At 38.4% G+C, this 19,687-nt stretch overlaps 1 protein-coding gene across 2 annotated transcripts in view; it reads right to left on the bottom strand.

Annotated features, from left to right (window-relative positions):
* Positions 1–16,507: 16,507 nt before the first annotated feature.
* Thsd7a (thrombospondin type 1 domain containing 7A) overlaps positions 16,508–19,687 on the bottom strand; it is a 406,340-nt gene continuing 403,160 nt past the window's right edge. For both annotated transcript variants that reach the window (XM_036180854.1, XM_036180853.1), the window contains one exon: positions 16,508–18,988. In XM_036180854.1, the coding sequence (XP_036036747.1) occupies positions 18,936–18,988 (53 nt within the window). In that variant the 3' untranslated portion in view covers positions 16,508–18,935. The remainder of the gene's footprint in view (positions 18,989–19,687) is intronic.

Genomic DNA, 19,687 nt, shown 5'->3' with positions numbered 1-19,687 from the left:
TCTTACATGGCAAAGGGAGTTTTACAGATGTAGTTAGGTGAGGGATTTTGAGGTAGGAAGATTATTCTGAACTTTCTAAATCAGCCCTGTGTAGTCACAACTGGAGGAGGGTGGGGCTAAGGATGAGAGTTATTGGTCAAGTGACAGGGGTAGCAAATGGCTTCAATACGAAGGGAAAACAGTGGCCTGTGATCTCTAGAAACAAAACAGGAGAAGAAACCTTCTTTATGATGCTTCCAGAGGGAAGGCTGGGCAGTTTTCCTCATGCTTCCCACCTCACCCCTTGATTTTAGATTTCTGATCCTCAGGGCTGTGGGAGAAAAAAAAATGTGTTGTTTGGAGATACTGGTTTGTATTCATCTATTTTTAGCAGTATTAGAATACTCAAAGAAGGAAGGTTTATTCTTCCCCCCTCCTATTCACAGCACATTTGTCAGGCAAAAGAATAAAAATGTTCTTATGATGTTCTCATCATAAGTAAAAACAAGTGACTTATGATGGAATCAGTTGTATCCTGGAATTGTCACTTGGGCCATGGAGGCAATGAAGATAGGATAGACACACAGACACAGCTCCAATAAAGCCAGGATCTCGTGGAGATCTACTAAAGAGACCTGGAGTCTCAACTGTTTATTAGGCACAGCACTGGGAAAGGAGTTAGTTGGGTCTATGCAGGGAACAGGCCATAAACAACTGGGCAGAGGAGGCTCCAGTTGCTAATCTTTGCACACACTGAATTATCATTCATGAACATTCAGAAAGGATTCTGAAGGGAACTTTGCCATCCCTTGTGATCATGCCCCATGTGTAAAAATGGTTCTGCCAATGTCTCACGGATCCAAGGACTTAGAGTACTCTAATGGTTGTGTTCTCAGGGCTTCACTCGTTCAGGGCTTCCTCTGCTCCCTACAGGGGTTATGTCACAAGAAATCAACCATAAATTGAAGTTAGAGGAGTATAAAAAATGCATCCAATAAAACACTGAATATCACAACACAAAATACATTAAACATGCTCAAAACAGATAAGTAATACAAAATCACCTAACTTGAAGCCTATTTTATAATAGCTTTGAATATCTCATATAATACACTGACCACTGTAATAAAAGTAAAAGCAGAATGCATTTTCATCATCAAAAAGTAAAATAAAACAAAACAATAACAACAATAATTCCCTCAAAATAAAACCAAATCAACAATAAAAATCCATAAAAATGAGATGGTCTAAATAGAAAAGAAAGACAACATTCTCTTCTATTATACTTCATGTGCATTGTGATGACTTACTGGTTAAGATTCACTTTTATTTAACTGAAATTAATCTGCTCAAAGGAACACTTAATTTTTGTCAAAGGGAAGTGGCTGTCCCTCCAGAAACTGTTCAGAAGTAAATTTATTATTCTTAAGTGAAAACTTCATTTTTATATATATATATATATATATATATATATATATATATATATATATATATATATATATATTTGCTACAAAGATACTTATATTATAAACATCTGAGAGATAAAAGGGCACAGATCAAAGAGTGGAACTAACTGTAACCTATCCTATACTTGGGAGATGCTTTCACATTGGATGTAGAGTCATTAGCATACTGGGTTCTGAGATGAGTATACCTTTACCTAGTCATCAGAGAACAAGAGCTCCAAAAGTGAACTGTGGACTACAGGGGGAGTTTGGTGGATGAGGGAAACAGTACTAATGTACAGCCAGGCTTGATGAAAATGCCTCAAAGTTCTGGATGAGCTGTGGACCAGAGAGAGCCTTTGCAAAGAACCCTGAGGATACAGGTAGGCTTTTGTCCCCCATACAAGCCATCAGTAATAGTGCATGTGAGTTTCGTCCTTTCTTCCCTTTGCTCCAGGTCTTTCATTAAAGTTTTAGTGAAAGTTAATGGCCAAGTTCCTGCTCTGTGATGAGAATTAATTGTCATTCTGTCATTGGTATAAAGTTACAGAGATGAGTGTGCTTTCTATTCCCTCAAAGTCGAAGTGTTGCTTGTGGCCCAAAGGGGTGACTTCACCGTCAGTGGCTTCTCCTAGCTCTGTGAACCCATCTTGTTGCTTCATGCTGGAGAAGCACCAAGACATGCTACAGCTTCCTCTGTGGCGCTACTCCTCTGGTATTCTACACAGATGCTTTTAGCAAGAACATGGGGTCCAATGTTCTTCTGGGATCAATTCTAGGACCCTCTAGGATTGGAAAAGTCTCATGTATGGTATTGTATAGACATTACAGGGGCAGGTCTAAGGCCAATCATTGCATGCTATTTGGGCCCTGAAACCCCAGCTTTGCAAGCAAAGTGTGGTTATGCTTTTTCCTTGATTTCCTGATGTGACATTTGACAGACTAGCTTTTCTATTGGTCTTTTCAACCACTAGATAGAGGTGGAAGGAATCTGTCTGGGTTTAATTACCATGGCTTTGGCCTTGACTTCTAGCTCATCAGTGGAGAGATAAATGCACAAGCGGTAGGAAGTGCAGAGGTACCTGCCATCCCAGGCTCACATACTCAAACTCAAATGTACAGTTCTTGTAGGCTGAGGAACAACAGCCAGTGCATAGTGAGGCTGTAGCAGGTAAGGAAGGTTACGATGCTTCTAAGCATCAGGAGATACCACTCAAAACCCGGGGCACTGAACAGTAGCCAAAGCTCATGTCTAAGTGGTTAATTTCAAACAGAAAAGGTTAATTTCTGACAGGTAAGTGAAAGCTTAAGCATGGCATTTGGGTTGAACTGGAAAGTGCCATCATTTGGGGCTTTGGAATGTGGCTTTTCATACTATGAAAGATACCTATTATGCTGGCAAGTATATATATTGACACTGGGAAGTTATTATCTACAATTACAGTGGTGAAACTCTTTGTGTCATGCTCAAGTCTCACTTTAGAAGCAGCAAGAAAAACACCTGATGGCTGCCTTGTGTGGCAGTTTGAGGTATATTCTGTACAATTTCTGTCTATTATGTACATGCCATTCTCTGGAGCGTGTGTGTGTGCGCACGCGCGTGCGTGCGTGCACGCGCGCGTTGTATATGCATGTCTACAGGTTGTGTGTTACAGCTTAAACAAATGTATTTTAAAAGAGCTTCATTTTCTAGGAATCAAACTAAGGTAACAGTAAGTGTATGGATAATCTGAAGGCTTCTCTAGGTCATTTTTCCTTTGGTAAGGACCAGGCATGGATAATGACAATTAGGGCAATTACAAAGTATTAGTTGTGGATCTTTTAGTCATAGGTGGGATGAGATAAATGAATACATACCCCCAAATTTCTTTCTCTCTCCTATCCACCTATCATATATCAATCTATTTATCTAACATCTATCTTTCATTTTGTGTGTGTGTGTGTGTGTGTGTGTGTGTGTGTCTGTGTGTGTGTGTGTCTGTGTGTGTCTGTGTGTGTGTGTGTGTGTCTCTGTGTGTGTGTGTGTGTGTGTGTGTGTGTGTGTCTGTGTGCTACACTGTACATGTGAAGGTAAGAGAACAATTAATAGGAGTAGTTGGTTCTCTTCTTCCACAACTGGGTTCCAGGTATAAAACTTGGGTTCTCAGGTTTGGCATCAAGTGATGAGCCAGCTCAGAGGCCCTCCATTTTCTTTAACAATGCTAAAACATGACGTGTTCTCCCTTCTTGGAAGAACTGGGAATCAAATGTTCATGTTATTAAAATTTCTGAATATAGATAGTATCTCATATTCATAATACATTTTGTATTTAACAATTCAATGGAAATTGATAACAATACAAACAATTCAGACCAGATTTAATTTGATGATGGTATGCAAAGAACTATTGAAACTTATACAGCTGACCTAAGATAGTGAAGTCACTCACTGAAGACCTAGGCTGGGATCTAGGTGATAGATCTAATCATATTTCCCTACCTTCCCCTTTGGAGTGCATCCTGTCAGAATGCTACATGTTGACAACAAACAGCACCAGCTCATGGATAGATGGAGAGCAGTGTGCCAACAGAGGACAAACACCAATGTCTGGTCTTGTCTTCCAGAAGGGCCACCTTCTCTTGGCTTAGATGACTTCTGAGGTTCTATACAAATCAGTGTAAATAAGTAGGTGAGGGTCAAAGGAAGTGGACATAGCTTCCTGATGCCTTCTTGATTCTCCTCAAAACCCACCTGAGTTTGTTTAGTGTAGCTTATGTAGAACAAAAGGTCCTCTACATGAGAGGGACTCAGATTAAGAACACACAGCTTTCATTCAATATGGCTGCTGATATACCATGTTGGCATTTTTGCATCTAACTGCTATCATAGGAAGACTTCTTGGTGGAACACTAGTTTGTGCTCTCATTCTTACTGATCATTTCTGCCAAATTTATGATTAAGTGGACATATTTTTCCCTCTGGGGGGCACAGGTTTACCTGAACATCTCTATGGCTTTTTGTTTTTGACTCCAGCAAACCTGAGATAGCACCATACTCACTCAGTTGGCAGAATCAATAGTGACTGAGATCCGTGGTTTTTGCTCTTGACATTATTTTTTTTTTTGTGCCAGAGTCTTGAGTCTTGATATGTTTCCAAAATATGTTTTTTCCTCTTCCTGAGGTAGGACTATACTTTTCAGGCTATTGTGCAGCTTGGTGTTGTTATGAACATGGTCCCACTGATGTAATGTAAACAACATAGAGACATAACAGGCACAGGACTGGAATGGTAGCCCAATGGTTGGACACTTGCCTTGTATGTGTGAGGACCCAGGATCAATTCAAACCAGGTACTACAATCAGAACAAAACAAAACAGTTTCCAAGAACCTAGATTTCTGATGATGTGAATGAATCAGTGATCCAATTAATCCTGCAGTCGTCTTGCTTCCCTGCTGTGGACCATAGGGCATGGTCATCACTCATGGTCAGCGACTGAGTCAGGATGACTTATAGCTGGAAAGGAAAGCAAACACTGGGGCCAACTATTTCATCTCTGGGGATCTTGTCAATGTTTCTACCATAGCAACCTTAACTAATTTACACAAACTCCTCACATCTTCTAAGTTGAACTTGATCTCAGGTTTTTTTTCCCCCTTTTGTCAGCGTGTCTTCTTTTTGTTGCTATTTAAGCACAAGCTTTATTGTTCTGTCAGTGGAGAAAAACTCTGGGTGATATATTGAGTGCTATTTGGCACATCTTCTCAGCTACTTCTACTCCAGTGTTAATTAATCTCTAGAACTTTAAGTCTTTCTTGATAGATCCTATTTTATAACCCTTTAATTTGGAATGAGAGCAGCTAATTATATTCTCATCTAATTATTTCTTTTTTTCCCTCTCTGTCTTAAATTATTTTTTACTTTGAAACGTCTATACTTCAGAAACGTGGGCATGAATTATTGCCTTAATATGAGGTCTTGCTTTTGGGAAGCTACTCCGGTTTCTACCTGCCCAGTGCCCAAACTACATGGTGCCATATGGTAATTAAATTAGCAGTGGGCAGTGTGTAGTGTCACATGATGTAATCCCAGCACTTGGGAAACGGAGGCAGGAGGATCACATTTCCAAAGTTAGCCTGCATAGTGAGATTCCTTTTCCAAAACCATTCTTTCCAAAAGAAAGAAGAAAGAAGGAAAGCAAGAAAGAAAAAAAGGAAGGAAGGATGGGAGGAAGAAAGGAAGAAAGAAAGAAAAAAGAAAAGTCATGACCTGATCATATTAACCTCCATGGAGGCATTATCTTATCATTCTTCCCACACCTGCCATGTTCCTTCTTTTGTTCCCCACTCATTTTATCTTTCCCAAATTAGTGTAGAAGTTTCCAGTTTCCAGGGCTGCCATATAATTTTCAGCTTGTAGCTCTTTAAGTTCAAACTCTACGGTATAATATTTATATTCCTTTAAGCAATATTAATATATCTCTCTGTTTAGCAGAATATTAGACAAACAGTAATGTCAGTAGAACTTATTAAATGCATGCATATTATCTCATTTGTGATTTTATAAAAGGAGATGAAGGGGTCTCATTCTTTTCTGCTTTTGTAGAAGAAGAACCGTACATAGTACAAAGAGGGTGGGGCTTTGCTTTTAGGAAGAGAATGTATCTGAACCCCCTCTCCCTTCTAAGTTCCCTCTTACCTTCCACCCTGCTATGGGGCCACAGTGAAGTCTGGTTTTTCTTTTTTATCATGTCTACTCTTCAGTATCCTGGATATTTTCACTGATTATTATTAGATACTCTTTACACATCAACAGTTCTTCACTGGTAGCAGTTTACAGAACCACAGTCGGAAAGCTTCAGGAGTCTGCTCACTTTCCTGTTTTGTCAGAAAAGTGCCCATTCGCCTTTTCTTCTTTCCATCCCTTTCTTGGCATGTTTTCCCCAGCACTTAGGAATTCCCTAACACCTTGCACTACACTCGTTCTCGAAAGATCTGCATATCATACGGCTGAACTCCATGTCAGCTTACCTCAGAAGATATGGCTTTTTCCTCCTCCTCTCTGTCTCCCTCCTCCAGGCAGCAGTCGGTATTGATTGCTTGCCACCATGGGGGTTTTTCTTCAAATTCTGATAAAATTGTCCTTGGGGGGGGAAAAAAACCAACCAACCAACCAACCAACCAACCAACCAACCAACCAGCCAACCAACCAGCAAACCAAAATCAAAACAAAAAACCCCAAAAAACTGTATTACCATCATGTTGAAAATCCTCAGAATTCTCCTTATATGAATTTAGCATATTTCTGTGAGCAGGCCTCTATGATTTCACATATAGTTTCAAAAACTATTTGTGATGTTGCAATAAGGTATGTAAAACTTAACCACTGCTGAATTATTTCTCATAATTCCTAACATGGAATTATATGGTTTTAGACATTCATATTTTGAGCCGCTTTACATGTGTGGCTACACATACATACTTGTACTAAGACCAGTATGTTTTAAAGGAGACAGAGGAGTTTTCTATAGAGTTTGGAGGCTGGGGTGATCTGTACACTGAAGCCCTACCTTTTCAGCACAACCATCCTCCAGTGAGTTTCCGGTAGAAGCAGCATTGTACTGCATGTGTCTTAGGAGATGGTGGGGGTGCTTCCCCATTGATCAACTCACCATCATTGGCAGAATTCTCTCCTCCACATTAGACTGTGAAGTTTTCTAACAGGTAAATCATGTTTCCTCTTGTTTTTTGAGCACATGTTTCCTACCTGCTTCTCTCAATGTGTCCTTCAGCTCCCGCCACCCCCATATATTCCTGTCAGGTGACCTCTCTTTCTCCACATTAACTGTTGTCTTTCCCATACTTTCCTTTCCTTATGGCATTTTCGCCAGTCAGCACATTACATTTTTTTCTGCCTTTATTTATTGTTCAAGTCCTCTTATTAGAATGCATGTTTCATGAAAACAAGTTTCATATATTTGTTTCTTTCCTGCCATGTCTTCAAAGCCCAAAGTTCCTGGTACTTATTAGGTTCAACTATTATTTACAACTAATGACAGGGGATAGGGCTACACGTTACATCCCACTTCCTGTGTCCAATAAGTACTTACACTACATCTATTAATTTCTTTGAGATTTTCTGACATCTCATCAGCCACGTGGTTTTTATAAAGTGCTTATGTTAATTCTCCATAGTCCCTTCACTGCTGTAGTATAAACAGTTCACTCATGGCTATCACATCAGTGAATCAACTGGGGAACGTTAGAGCTAGTTCTTTTTCATCTGGTAAGTAGCATCCTAACTTCACCTGTGCTCGACATTAGATCCTCATTATTTTCCAACTTCCACTAAATAGTTCTGGATGGAAGACAAAAGCATCTCATGTGTTAGCTGCTCTTGCTCTTTGCAGCCAAGTTATAATAGAGTGCAGTGTGGGATACATAGATAGGCATTTATTTCACTTTTCCTTTGAAAACTTGATGCCCATTTCCAGATCCCTTTCCCAGCCCTTTTTATTAGTTTCAAACATTGAGAATGGGTCTATACTCAGGAAGACAGTTATCAGGCCTCCTTGTGTCCATGTTGGCATTTTCCTGAGTCCAGATGAGCTGTTCATTATCTGGTAAGCACTAACAATTACAGACAGAAAGAGCTCCCTGTTCCCAGCTGCTCTCCCTAATGTCACAGAAGCCTTCTTTATCAGTTCATTAAGTTTAGCCTCAGGCAACTGCCACTTCTCCAGAGAACTCCTCTTCATCTGTCTTCTTCTTTTGACCCGTCCAAAGTTGGGTCTTGCTTTAGCAACAATGAACCAGCAAGTTTTCATTTTTTTTTTTTTTTAAAGTTACTCCCTAAGAGAGGAATTTAGGTTGAAAAAAGTTCCTTTTCCCAAAGACAGTTCACATTATTTTATACGGAAAGACCCTCAATTATCACTACTTTTAAAGTCAGCTTTACAGGTGCATGAATAGGAGGAAATAAACTTAAATTTCATCCTCTGTCAAAATCTTGAGTCAGTTCCAATTAATGGTTGTTCTATTTAGAATAAATGGCTTGGGCTCTGCGTGCAGATTGGGCATAGATAAGAATCTCAAAACTGATTGCCTAGTGTGTGCAAGGTTATTAGTTTCATTCCCAGCACCACACAATTAAGTAAGTATATAGATAAAAATATAAATAGATTAAAAACTAAATGGCTTCATGGTCATTAACAAAGCATAACTGATAATTTTTTAGTGTGTCTGTGATTTGTCACTAATTGTTAATCTTTCTGATGAGGACAAAGGTAAATGAATGTACATATAGGATCTTGTATTAATCATTTGCCAGGAATTGCTTTAACTGAAAACGTGAGGCTAGTATAAAGGATCGGATGCATCATGGCACCTTCATACAAGCATGTGCTTTTTTCTTGCTTGTTCCTCTTCCCAACAGACCTCTGCAGCACCCCAGCTCTTCTCCAGGGGATTCCTTTCCAGTCTGTCCCAGTGACCCCCTCCCTTGTGCTTCTATATTACACATGCTAAAACTTTTCGTTATGTCTGCCTGGTTCTGAGCTTTTATGATTCTTTTATGATTTATCGTCAGTCTACCATTACACTGTGTGGATGCTTTACACCAGCCATTCACTTACCTATTATCTCTTTCACACATGTACACACACACACACACACACACACACACACACACACAATGTACAAACAAATACAGTGTATGTTATACTGCCAACATCTTTTCTTCTCTTTCTCATATATATATACATATACATACATATGATACATATGATATATATATATATATATATATATATATATATATATATATATATATCATGTATTTCTATGTATTGGAATAAATTCTGAGAAGTTGAATTACTGGGTCAAAGACTATTCTTTTTCAGTTAACATAGTATTGACATTGTTTCTTTTTGATTTAAATTAGTTAATACTTCCCGTGTCAATTAAAAGTGAAAGTTTAAAATGCCTTTTTTTTGTATCTTTGAGAGCTAATAGATTGTTGAAATTTGTTTTCTCATCTATTGGGTTATCTCCTCAGTACATCAACTGGGTTTGCTTCCTTTTCTTACTGGAGTTGGTAAGACATGCAGCTTCCGGTGCTCTCAGGGGCAGGTATTGCTCTTATTACTTTCATATCAGTGGGTTTCCCCTTCACACGGCATTGCAATCAAAGATACTGCATCAAGCTGTTGCTACATCTGCTTTGAATGTGAGTTCCAAAATTGCATTTAACTGTTTCTGGCTAGGAGTTCTTTTTGAAAGCCACATGATGCCAAGATTGAAGGGCATTGCACCAAAGGCTTCTTTGGATTTTATTGTTGAACAAATATTTCCATAATTGTTTGGCAACACACATTTCTGTCAGGATCACTTTCAGATTCGGTCTCAGTCCCTCCTTTTTTATATATTGCTTTGGGGCATTTTTAAATTTTATTTCCTGTGAACCCTCAGCCTGTCCAAATGCACATTGAAGAGTCTTTTATATGAGTATCAGACGTCATTTGTGCCTACCCCGTCTCCTCCACATGGGATGCCTCCTTGTTGATCTATTTCTTCAAGCCACAGTCCACAGAAGCAAGACTGTCATCAGAAGGGGCCGGAACCCTTTGGTGAAGAAACAGTGCAATGTGATAAATATTGGAAAAAAGAACCCCATGGGTAATTATGAACATGGAGCCCTTTCACAAAGATAAATGGTGAAGTGAACAGTGACCCCCTCAGCTGTCAGCAGAGCAGCTGAGGGGGTCACTGGGGATGTGGTTGACAGGGTTCTCTGTCAACTCACTGTGTTTACAAAAACACATGTGGTCCCTTACTCTTCCTTAACACACGCTTTGTCTTCCACACCAGCCTCTGGACTGACCAGCTGACTCTGATTCTGAAATTTGTTTTGCTTCTCAGGGACTATTCCTTGGCTTGTTAGTGTGCTTCACGGTTGCTGAATGCTCCTTTCTACATGTCCTAAGCAATATTTGATTGGCCCAGTGTTTTTTTCTACTTTCGTTTGCACCGGAATGAATAGCACATAATTTAACTATTACCGACATAAAAAAATTAGTTTAAGACTGAATAGTATAATCAGACCTTTTTTATAGTCTGATATATAGGCTCTTTTTTTTAAAAATTTTCATTTGCCACTCATTTTTTGGTATTCTGAGCTGTCTGACTCAGCCACTGTGGGATTACAACCCCACAGTGAGTTAAACCCCAGGGGAAAGTGCAATAGAACTCTCCTTACAGACCTTGTTTTCGCCGTGGTTTTGAGATCAAGGGCACTGCCCGTATTGCTAGAATAGTCTTAGCCCTTCATTGCTTTGCCATGCCAGCCTCAGCCATGCCAGCTTCCACTGATCTGCCTCTGTTCTATTTATACCTCGTCATGCTCATGCAACACACCGTAGGCAAACAGAAATATAAAGCAAATAGTGTTCTTGACAGTAGAGTATCACAAACTTGGAATTCTCTAATCTCTCAAGCACTGCCATCTCTTTGTGTGGAGCACTGATACCTTGCAGTTTTGGATAAATTCTTCAGTCTCCTATTCCTAGGGTCCTCTTTGTTTCTTGCTCTGATATTTGTGCTCAGTCACACACTATCCATTGGCTTTGTAGCTCACTAGTTAATTTCATTACTTAGGCATTCACTTGTTTATTGTTCTTACTATGTGTTGAGTATCATTCCAAGAAAGGAATAGAACAGATAAGTAACTGGCTTCTCTCATGTGTAGAAGTGGAGGTGGAGGCATCAGCAAGCAAACTAAAAAGAAAAAAGTAAATAATGGAAATTAGGAAAACAATGACTGTGGACGAATTTCTAAATGGCCTTATAAAATATAAAACATGGAGCCAAATATAGGGGTGAAAGCCTTAGCGATCAGGGAAATAGAAATAGCCACCAGCCAACCTTATCTCACCAGCTCTGCAGCTTCCAAATGAGAGCTACTTCCTGTCTTACCCAGGCCTTTATTGCCTTGCTGGTCTGTCCTCTCATTGGCTATCTTAGCCCAGCTACCTCACTTCCTTGACACTGCCTGTCTGTACAGACCTCCAGGTCTCTATGGTTGGTACTGGGATTAAAGGCATATGTCACTGCTTGGCTCTGTTCCCTAGTATGGTCTTGAAAGCACAGAGATCCTGCCAGGTAAGCGATTGGATTAAGGGAGTGTGCTACCACTGCCTGACTTCTATGTTTACTTAAAATGGCTTGCTATTTCCTCTGATCTTCAGGAAACCTTTATTTATTATCATACAAATAGAATATCACCACATTTTAGCACAAATAAAATATCACCACAATGATTAAAGGAAAGGAAAGAAAGTGTGAAGGTAGAGCGATTATGGTCATCATGGCAAGCTTCTCAGAAGCCGGGGCATATGATTGGAGTCTGTCAGGAAGCAGGGAGCTGCTGTATAAAGTGAAGAATTCTAGGTGGAGGTGGTAATGGGTGTGACATTCTGAAAATGATGGTTTTAATAGCAGACTGTGACCCAGCCTCATCAGGACAGTGTAGCACTGTGCTCCAAGGTGAGGACAATAGAGAGGTGAGTGTGCTGTATAGGAGCTACACAGGAAATCTAGCCTTTCAGGTTTGGCTTTTTATGGGTAGACACAGCCTTAAACTGTGAAGCAAGAAGAGAAGCAATGTGCTGTGGTGTTCACCCATTCTCTGACAATGTCCTGTTAAATGACCAAGTATCAAAAGGTCTTGGGACTATGGCAACTCATTGGGTAGTCTCATCAGCTGACTTTAAAAAAAAATTTAATTAATTTGTTTTATATACCAACTATATTTTTGATTCCCTCCCCTCCTCTCCTCCCCTCCCTCCAGCTCCCCTTCCCCACCTGCAATCTACTCATCCTCTGTCTTTGTTCAGAAAATGACAGACCTCCCACGAGTATCAACAAAGCATGGCGTATCAAGTTGCAGCAAGACTAAGCATCTCCCCTGTATTTAAGCTGGGCAAGGCAATCCAATTTAAGTATCAAGGATGGTCCCTGCTCCCATTTTTAGGAGTCCCACAAGTAAATCAAGCTATACAACTGTCACATGAATGTAGAGGTTCTAGGTCAGTCACATGCAGGCTCCGTGGTTGTCGGTTGAGACTTTGTGAGTTCCTATGAGCCTAAGTTAGTTGTTTCTGTGGGTTTTCTTGTGATGTCCTTGACCCCTCTGGCTCCTACAATCCTTCCTCCGTCTCTTCAGCAGGATTCCCCAGGCTTGGGCTAATGTTTGGCTGTGGGTCACTGCATCTGTTTCTATCAGTTACTGGATGAAGACTCTCTAATAACAACAGCGCTAGTCACCCATCTGATGACAGGAGATGGCCAGTTCAGACTATGTATCCACTATTGTTCGGAGCCTTAGCTGGGGTCATCCTTATAGATTCAGGGGGATTTCCCTTGTATCAGATTTCTACTGACTCTGAAATGTCCCCTCCTTTCCATTCACCTCTTTCAGTAGTCTCCCTCTCCATCATTCTTCTTACCAGACCCCTCTAGTTCCCATGCCCACCTGCCCCTATTCACCCAGGAAATCTCTTCTATTTTCCCTTCCCAGAGAGATCCACATGTTCCCCACTTGGGCCTTCCTTGTTACCTAGCCTCTTTGGATCTGTGGATTGTTGCATGGCTGTCCTTTACATTACAGTTAATATCCACTTATGAGTGACTACATACCATGTTTGTTTTTCTGGGTCTACATTACCTCACTCCAGATGTTTTTTTTTTTTTTTTTTTTTTTTTTTTTTAGTTCCATCAATATGCCTTCAGATTTCCGGATGTCATTCTTTTTAACAGCTAAGTAATACTCCATTGTGTAAATGTACTACATTTTCTTTATCCATTCTTTGGTTGACTTTTAAAGCAAAATCTAAATTTCCCAAGCTTTATTTTTGGAATTGCAAATAGGTGACAAAATAAAACAAAGAAGAGTAAAAGATGTTCACTAAATAAATGTTTTTATCCACACATCAGAAGCAGATGGTGCAAATAAAAGCACAGACCGACACAGTTAGAATGAAAATGACTTCTGATTTATGTCTGTCAGCAATATAGATATTTACAAATAACCCATATGAAAATGTAGAAAAGCACATTACATCTCCACACGCCATCCACATTAGCTGCACAAAGCTCAGTGACTGTATTTGCCAATCTGCAGTTACTTGTACATAGATATCTTGTGCATTAAAAAATAAGTATACATAATTTAAAATAAATTACATTCACAATTTACAAAGTAATATTAACAAAAGATTCAGACAGTTGCCTCCTTACTCTAGCAAAATAAATATTCAGGTAGTTAAATTAACAAAAGTGTACCCACTTACAGCAATATAATTTAAAGAAAGTTTGATTACAAATTTAATAAAATTATACTTTACAGTAATGGCTACTGATATCTTCAAAAATTCTGTGATAAAAAGGGACAGGAAAATGTACCAAAAGAAAGTCTAAATGTTTGTTTAAAAACAAAAAACAAAAACAAACACAAATTATCCAGGGAGCTTATTGAGGCCACAAATTAGGTAATAAATAAATCATTACTTAAACAAAGAAAAGAAACCCAAACAACTACAAAACAGAACAATAAAACTTATAGCCAGTTATATGCTCAGTAAAGTAGGTTTTGGCCCACTGACAAGGTGGCTTGCTTCAGATATTTCCAGGTTTCTGGTCTGGCTTGACAGAACAGAATAAAAATGCAAATTTAACTCGATTTGTTTAACATTTATTTTTTCATTTAATATTGCAGACATAAGCACTTCCCACTGTCTTTGTTACAAAAGAATGATTTTTATCATTGCAAATAGCTTATTGATTTAAAAAAAACAAAAAGAAATATAAAACAAAAGAAAAAGCCACTTGCTGGGTCCACACCTCAGTGTTAGGAGCCAGAATCCCTGACCTGAGGTCAGGATATCTGAAGGCAGGAAGGCTGTGGGGGTGGGTGGGTACTATCACAAGGGGAGCAGGGAGATTCTGTTCTCATACCCAGACTGGACCCCAAGTGCTCAAACATGCTCTGCAAGAGCTCTTATAGACTTGTTCAGGGGCTGCTGGCTGCCTCCTCCCTCAGTCTTAAAGGGGAAACTTGACAAAACACATTCCAACTGAACTCAGGAACATTACAAATAACGAGATTCCAGGACATTTGGCAAGCGTGATTTCTGCAAACCTATTCAGACTTTGACTCTCCCTAGAAAGAGGTTCTCTTTTCTGTCATTACAGATAGATTCAGACTTTTTCACTGTTGTGTGAAGTAGGAAGTGAAGAAAGATTTAGATGCAAATAGGGGGAATAAGAGGATACTGTTTAGTAACAATTGTCTAGAAATTGACATCTTCACCCTAAAGACTTCCTTTTTATTCATCTCTTGGCATGCCACCTTTATGACTCTTCTTTACTCTTTATTCATTGTTTTGATAAGTGCAGTCCACTTAAATAAATTTACAATTTAATTGATGTTTGTGTTTCAATAGGAAGAGCTAATAAATAGGCTGCACTTTTCCTTATCAAATTTTGGGTGTGTTTAGGGGAAGGTGATTTGGAAGGAAGTAGACAAGGTTATAACCACCAGCAGTAGAGTAGAATTAGAGAGACTAGGCAGAGAAAAGCATCACACAGAACCAGGGATACAGTAAGTCAGAGGAGGTAAACATATGTGTGGGAAGCACTGCTCTCTTCCTACAGAAGCAGTGACTTTACCCTGACATGTTCAGGGATGAAACGGTTCTGATTAAGCCAATGTGACCATTGCCACCCCTCACAGCATGTTTTGAAAGTTAGAGCCCCTGTGGAAAAAGACTAAGCACACTTAGAAAGAATCTATAGTGATGTGTTCCAATGCAAGTGCCTCTCACAAAGCATCGTTTTCTTTTGGATGTCTTAGCAGCCTATGTATACAAAAGCCATTACTAATTTTAAGTGCCCAGTTGAGTGTCTTACATGTGATAACTCAATAGATATTTCTTCTTATAAGTAATTTGTGCTTTATTATATAAATAATTAAAGATATATGCTTTAATGTACTCCTTTTCAATTAGTTTAAGCTACACTCAAAAAAACTTTGAAATAGAGCTGATTTATAGCCAGTATATTGGATTGGCACTGACGAATAGGCAAATCATTCCCTTTCATGGAATATCAGCCATGCCACACACACTTCCTGGGGCAGTCCAACAAAATTCCATAGATGTCTGCATTTGTCCTTTCATTTTAAAATCCAGTAGAAAACCTCCCTCTTTCCCTTCCTTCCTTCCTGATTTCCTTTGTTCCCTCCTTCATTCATTTCTTCCTTCCTCCTTCCCTCACTCCTTCCCTCCCTCCCTCTTTACCTCCCTCTATGTCTCCCTTTCCTTTTATTCCTGCTCATAGACTGTTCTGGAAAGGCAAAGGGGGTGTGTGTGTCAACAAACGAGTTTTTACTGTTACCTCCTGAATTATTGGATGAACCAAGAGAATACAGTTCTGGTGAAATGCCAGTATTCATTTTCCTATAAACTCAATAAAGCCATTTATACATGATTATAATACCCTCGGCTTTGTCCAAAGTATCCAAATGGATACATTTGCTTTTTCACATTTCTAACAAGAATCCATGTAGTATTGATTTATCCAGATACTGAATACCAAATGTGTCTCCAACATTAATGTAGTGTTTTAAATATAATTATTTATTCTTAAATACCTTCCATCTTCACAATATTTTATAACTTTTAATGTCTTAACTTATTTTATTATTATATCCCAGGTAGGAGAACACTGATTTGTCTTTATAATTAATTGCATTTTCTAAAATACCTTAAGTGTTGCTTGTGTAGATAAAAATATTTTATTCCCCATCTCAAGATTGCTAGGTGTTGCTCACATTTCATCAGATGGTTAAAATTTTTCACCTAATCACAATAGATTAAGTTTCAACTATTTTGGACAGACAGAGCTTATTTTATCTGAAGAGATAAACTTGAGGATTATTTGGAAGATTTCTGATTTGTGTGTGTGTGTGTGTGTGTGTGTGTGTGTGTGTGTGTGTGTTTGAGAGAGAGAGAGAGAGAGAGAGAGAGAGAGAGAGAGAGAGAGAGAGAGAGCGCACAATCACAGTTTTAGAATAACAATATTATTTTTCTTCCTCTTCATGTTTTACCTCAACTAAATCCTTGGCTTAAAGTGAAACTCACCCACCCGCCCAACACGCTCTCTTTGAAATGCCATTTATTATCTAAAGCCTTACATTTGGAATAAATAAGAAACACTATCACATTTTTTATATTGAATTATATATAAAGATTTTCATTTGGGAGACATCCTCTCACTCAGAATTCTTTTGTAATCTTTCCAGAAAAAGCTGTTCTAATGGACAGCAGAGGGAGCTCATACTCAGTCTATGAAGGCAAATACCTCACCACCCAAACCACAGTTCCAGCAATACAGATGCATTTAAGATTAAAAACAAAACAAAACAAATCAACACAAAACAAAACAAAACTCAAAAGCATAATGGTATTTTAAAGACTGAAAAGCATAATGGTCCCTAGCAGAGGCTAAATGTAGTAGTTACTGCCAGAAATATGTGACTGTTTTTTTTTTTTTTTTTTTTTTTTTTTCATGTTATAGTTTAACTTCCTTTATAGAAGAAAGGAGATATATCTCATAGTGGCATTTCCTGGGCTATGCCAGTGAACATAGAGCCATATCTGAGGCAATCATAAGTAATGACTATAAATTGTGACCTGTGAGATTAAATCTGGTAGACAGAGAGTAAACAAACTAAAACTAACAACTATATAATGTAGAGCTAGCTCTAAAAAAGCTCCTAGAGTGTAAGGTGGGGCCACAAACTAAGACATGTAAACATAGCCTGTTGGTTTTCATGGAAAGGAAGTTCTGCTGAAAACAGTGATGTCACTGTTTTTCCTGCTGAGAATCTTCTCTGGCAACATTGCACAGTCACAGTGTTGTGAACTCAACTACAGACCTGACTGAGAACATGTCCCGTTTGATCTTCTGCTCAAAAAGCTTGTAACCCTTTCTACACTGAAGCAAGCTCTGGACGAGTTCCTTCACTCTTTTCTTTTTAAATTTTAGGTTTAAATATCATGCTCCTTCAGATTTCAGCCATGAGAAGGGCAAAAGGTCATGACTGGGAAATACGGCCTACCTGGCAGAATGCCAACCTCACACCGAGAAAGCAAATTAGGAAGAAAGAAAAGCTCACATACAACTTCGATTTGTTTTGTTAGAAAAATCATTGATACATCATTTTCTCCATCTGCTCAAAATTATGAAGACAACCGGTCCTTTTTTCTTTTCTTTTCTTCTTCTTTTTTTTTAAACAAAGATAACAAATATATAAATCTCATCAGAAACAGCCTTCCAAGAGCCACTGCAACCCAACCAGGGGTTCCACCTTTGGGGGTTGATGGTTAGGGATTTCAACACTTGAACTCTTGCCGTTTTGTCAATTTCATAGTGGCTGTAGTGAGAAGGGAGAGTGTAGACAGCAGATGTAATAGCAGATTTGATCCTGTTACCATCGAGACTGAACTAACTCTCTTCCGAGAACAAAGGCCTGCAAATGTCTCCACAGCACTCTTGGCACAGATGTCTTCATCCCATATGAAAAGAGGCAGTTTCTATGGCAATACTGGTGAAGTGCCTATCATGCTGCACTAATATAGTGCAAAATGTGCCTTCCATACAGCAAAAAAGATGTAGGCAACCAGTGTGAAATTAGGGAAAGTAGAAATGTATTAACACGAGCATGTTTGTTTTCTAGACAATAACTGCTATAAAATACAGAACTTGAGGATTCTGTCTTCTAAGGTCCTAGTACATGTCCAGCATTCATACCTTGGAGAGAGACAAGAATAGTCTTATAAAAAGAGTTTGTCTCTAAAATGCAGGCCAATAAAAGCTACCATCAACCATGAAGATGCTAAACTGTTCAATGGGTTCTTCATCTAGCATAGGGCTTATGTCTTCTTCACTGTTAAAAGTTGATTATTAACAAGTATATAAGATGATATCATATTGTAAGTCATTTGATTGAGCATACATGTTGTTATGCTTAAGTTAGAATTGAAAAGCCTTCATTATGAACTCTTCATGCTAGAAAGTTCTGTGGGTTAGTGCTGCAAGCAGTCTTGCATCTGGCTTCCAAATTGGCCAATTTCCTCACTACTTTTTAGAAATCAAAAGTGTTTTTTTTTTTTTTTCAATTGGTGGATTTCTGAAAAGATGATACAAAACTTTCAAGACACAACATGCATTCCACTTCATCTCCTAGAATTCTCAGAGTTGACTCTCTCTATGTCAGTGGCACTGTCTTGAATATTCCCAGTGGGAGTAGGGTTTTCTCTTTTTTTCTTAATGATAGTATTCATAACAGTTAAAGTTGATTATAATTCATAATTTGAATACTGGCACTGTGGCCCCTGGATGTCTACTACAAAGGCAAATGGCCAAGGTTGGTTGTTTCAACATTACATATCGGCGTCGCCATCATATGCTAAGGTTAAAGGTTTGAGGCGGTTGTTTTGCCGTCTTTGCGGTTTCTTTGGCTTTTTGCTGTAGGAAATTCAGGAAACATTGAAGAAAGAAAGTCAGTCTTTCATGTTAAGTATTATTGTTTTAAATTAAAAAGCAGAACAAACTGGTAAATCTAAATTGCCTGTTTTCCACACTGCCCTTTAGAATATGACATTGTGATCACTCTGAGTTCACAGTTCCAAGAGGCTGTGTTAAGGTATTTAACTATTTTGTAAAAGCCAAATTAATCAGTTTCTTAGTTGATAATATAGTATATTTTATATATATATATATAGTATATATTGAGTTTAGTATATATATATATATATACTATAGTATATAGTATATATAGTATATTTTGAGTTTGTTCAGGAACTTTTATAAGTAATGTACATTTATAAATACAGTTAAATAAGATTAAGAATTATCATAATGTCTTTCTCTAGGGAAAATTTAATATAAAAATATATATTACATACCATTCATGAAAAGCAACATTCTGTGTCATTTATTCATGAGAAAAATCTTTTTAAAATGACCTAAGACAGTCCTGACTCATTTCTGCAATCTGAATGACTCAGACGTGGAAGGCAGATTTCAGGCTCTCTAATCTTAAAGTTTATGTTTGAATTCAGAATTTTATGTAGGTGGAGTAAGTAGAGCATATGCATTCCACACACTCGTCTGTTGCTGTGTCTGGCAATTGAAAGGCTTTTCTTTGAAATCACAATCTTATAT

The sequence above is a fragment of the Onychomys torridus genome, chromosome 3 (genome assembly GCF_903995425.1).
Source record: "Onychomys torridus chromosome 3, mOncTor1.1, whole genome shotgun sequence".
In the NCBI taxonomy this organism is placed as follows: Eukaryota; Metazoa; Chordata; class Mammalia; order Rodentia; family Cricetidae; genus Onychomys; species Onychomys torridus.
This window is presented reverse-complemented; position numbering and strand designations above follow the sequence as displayed.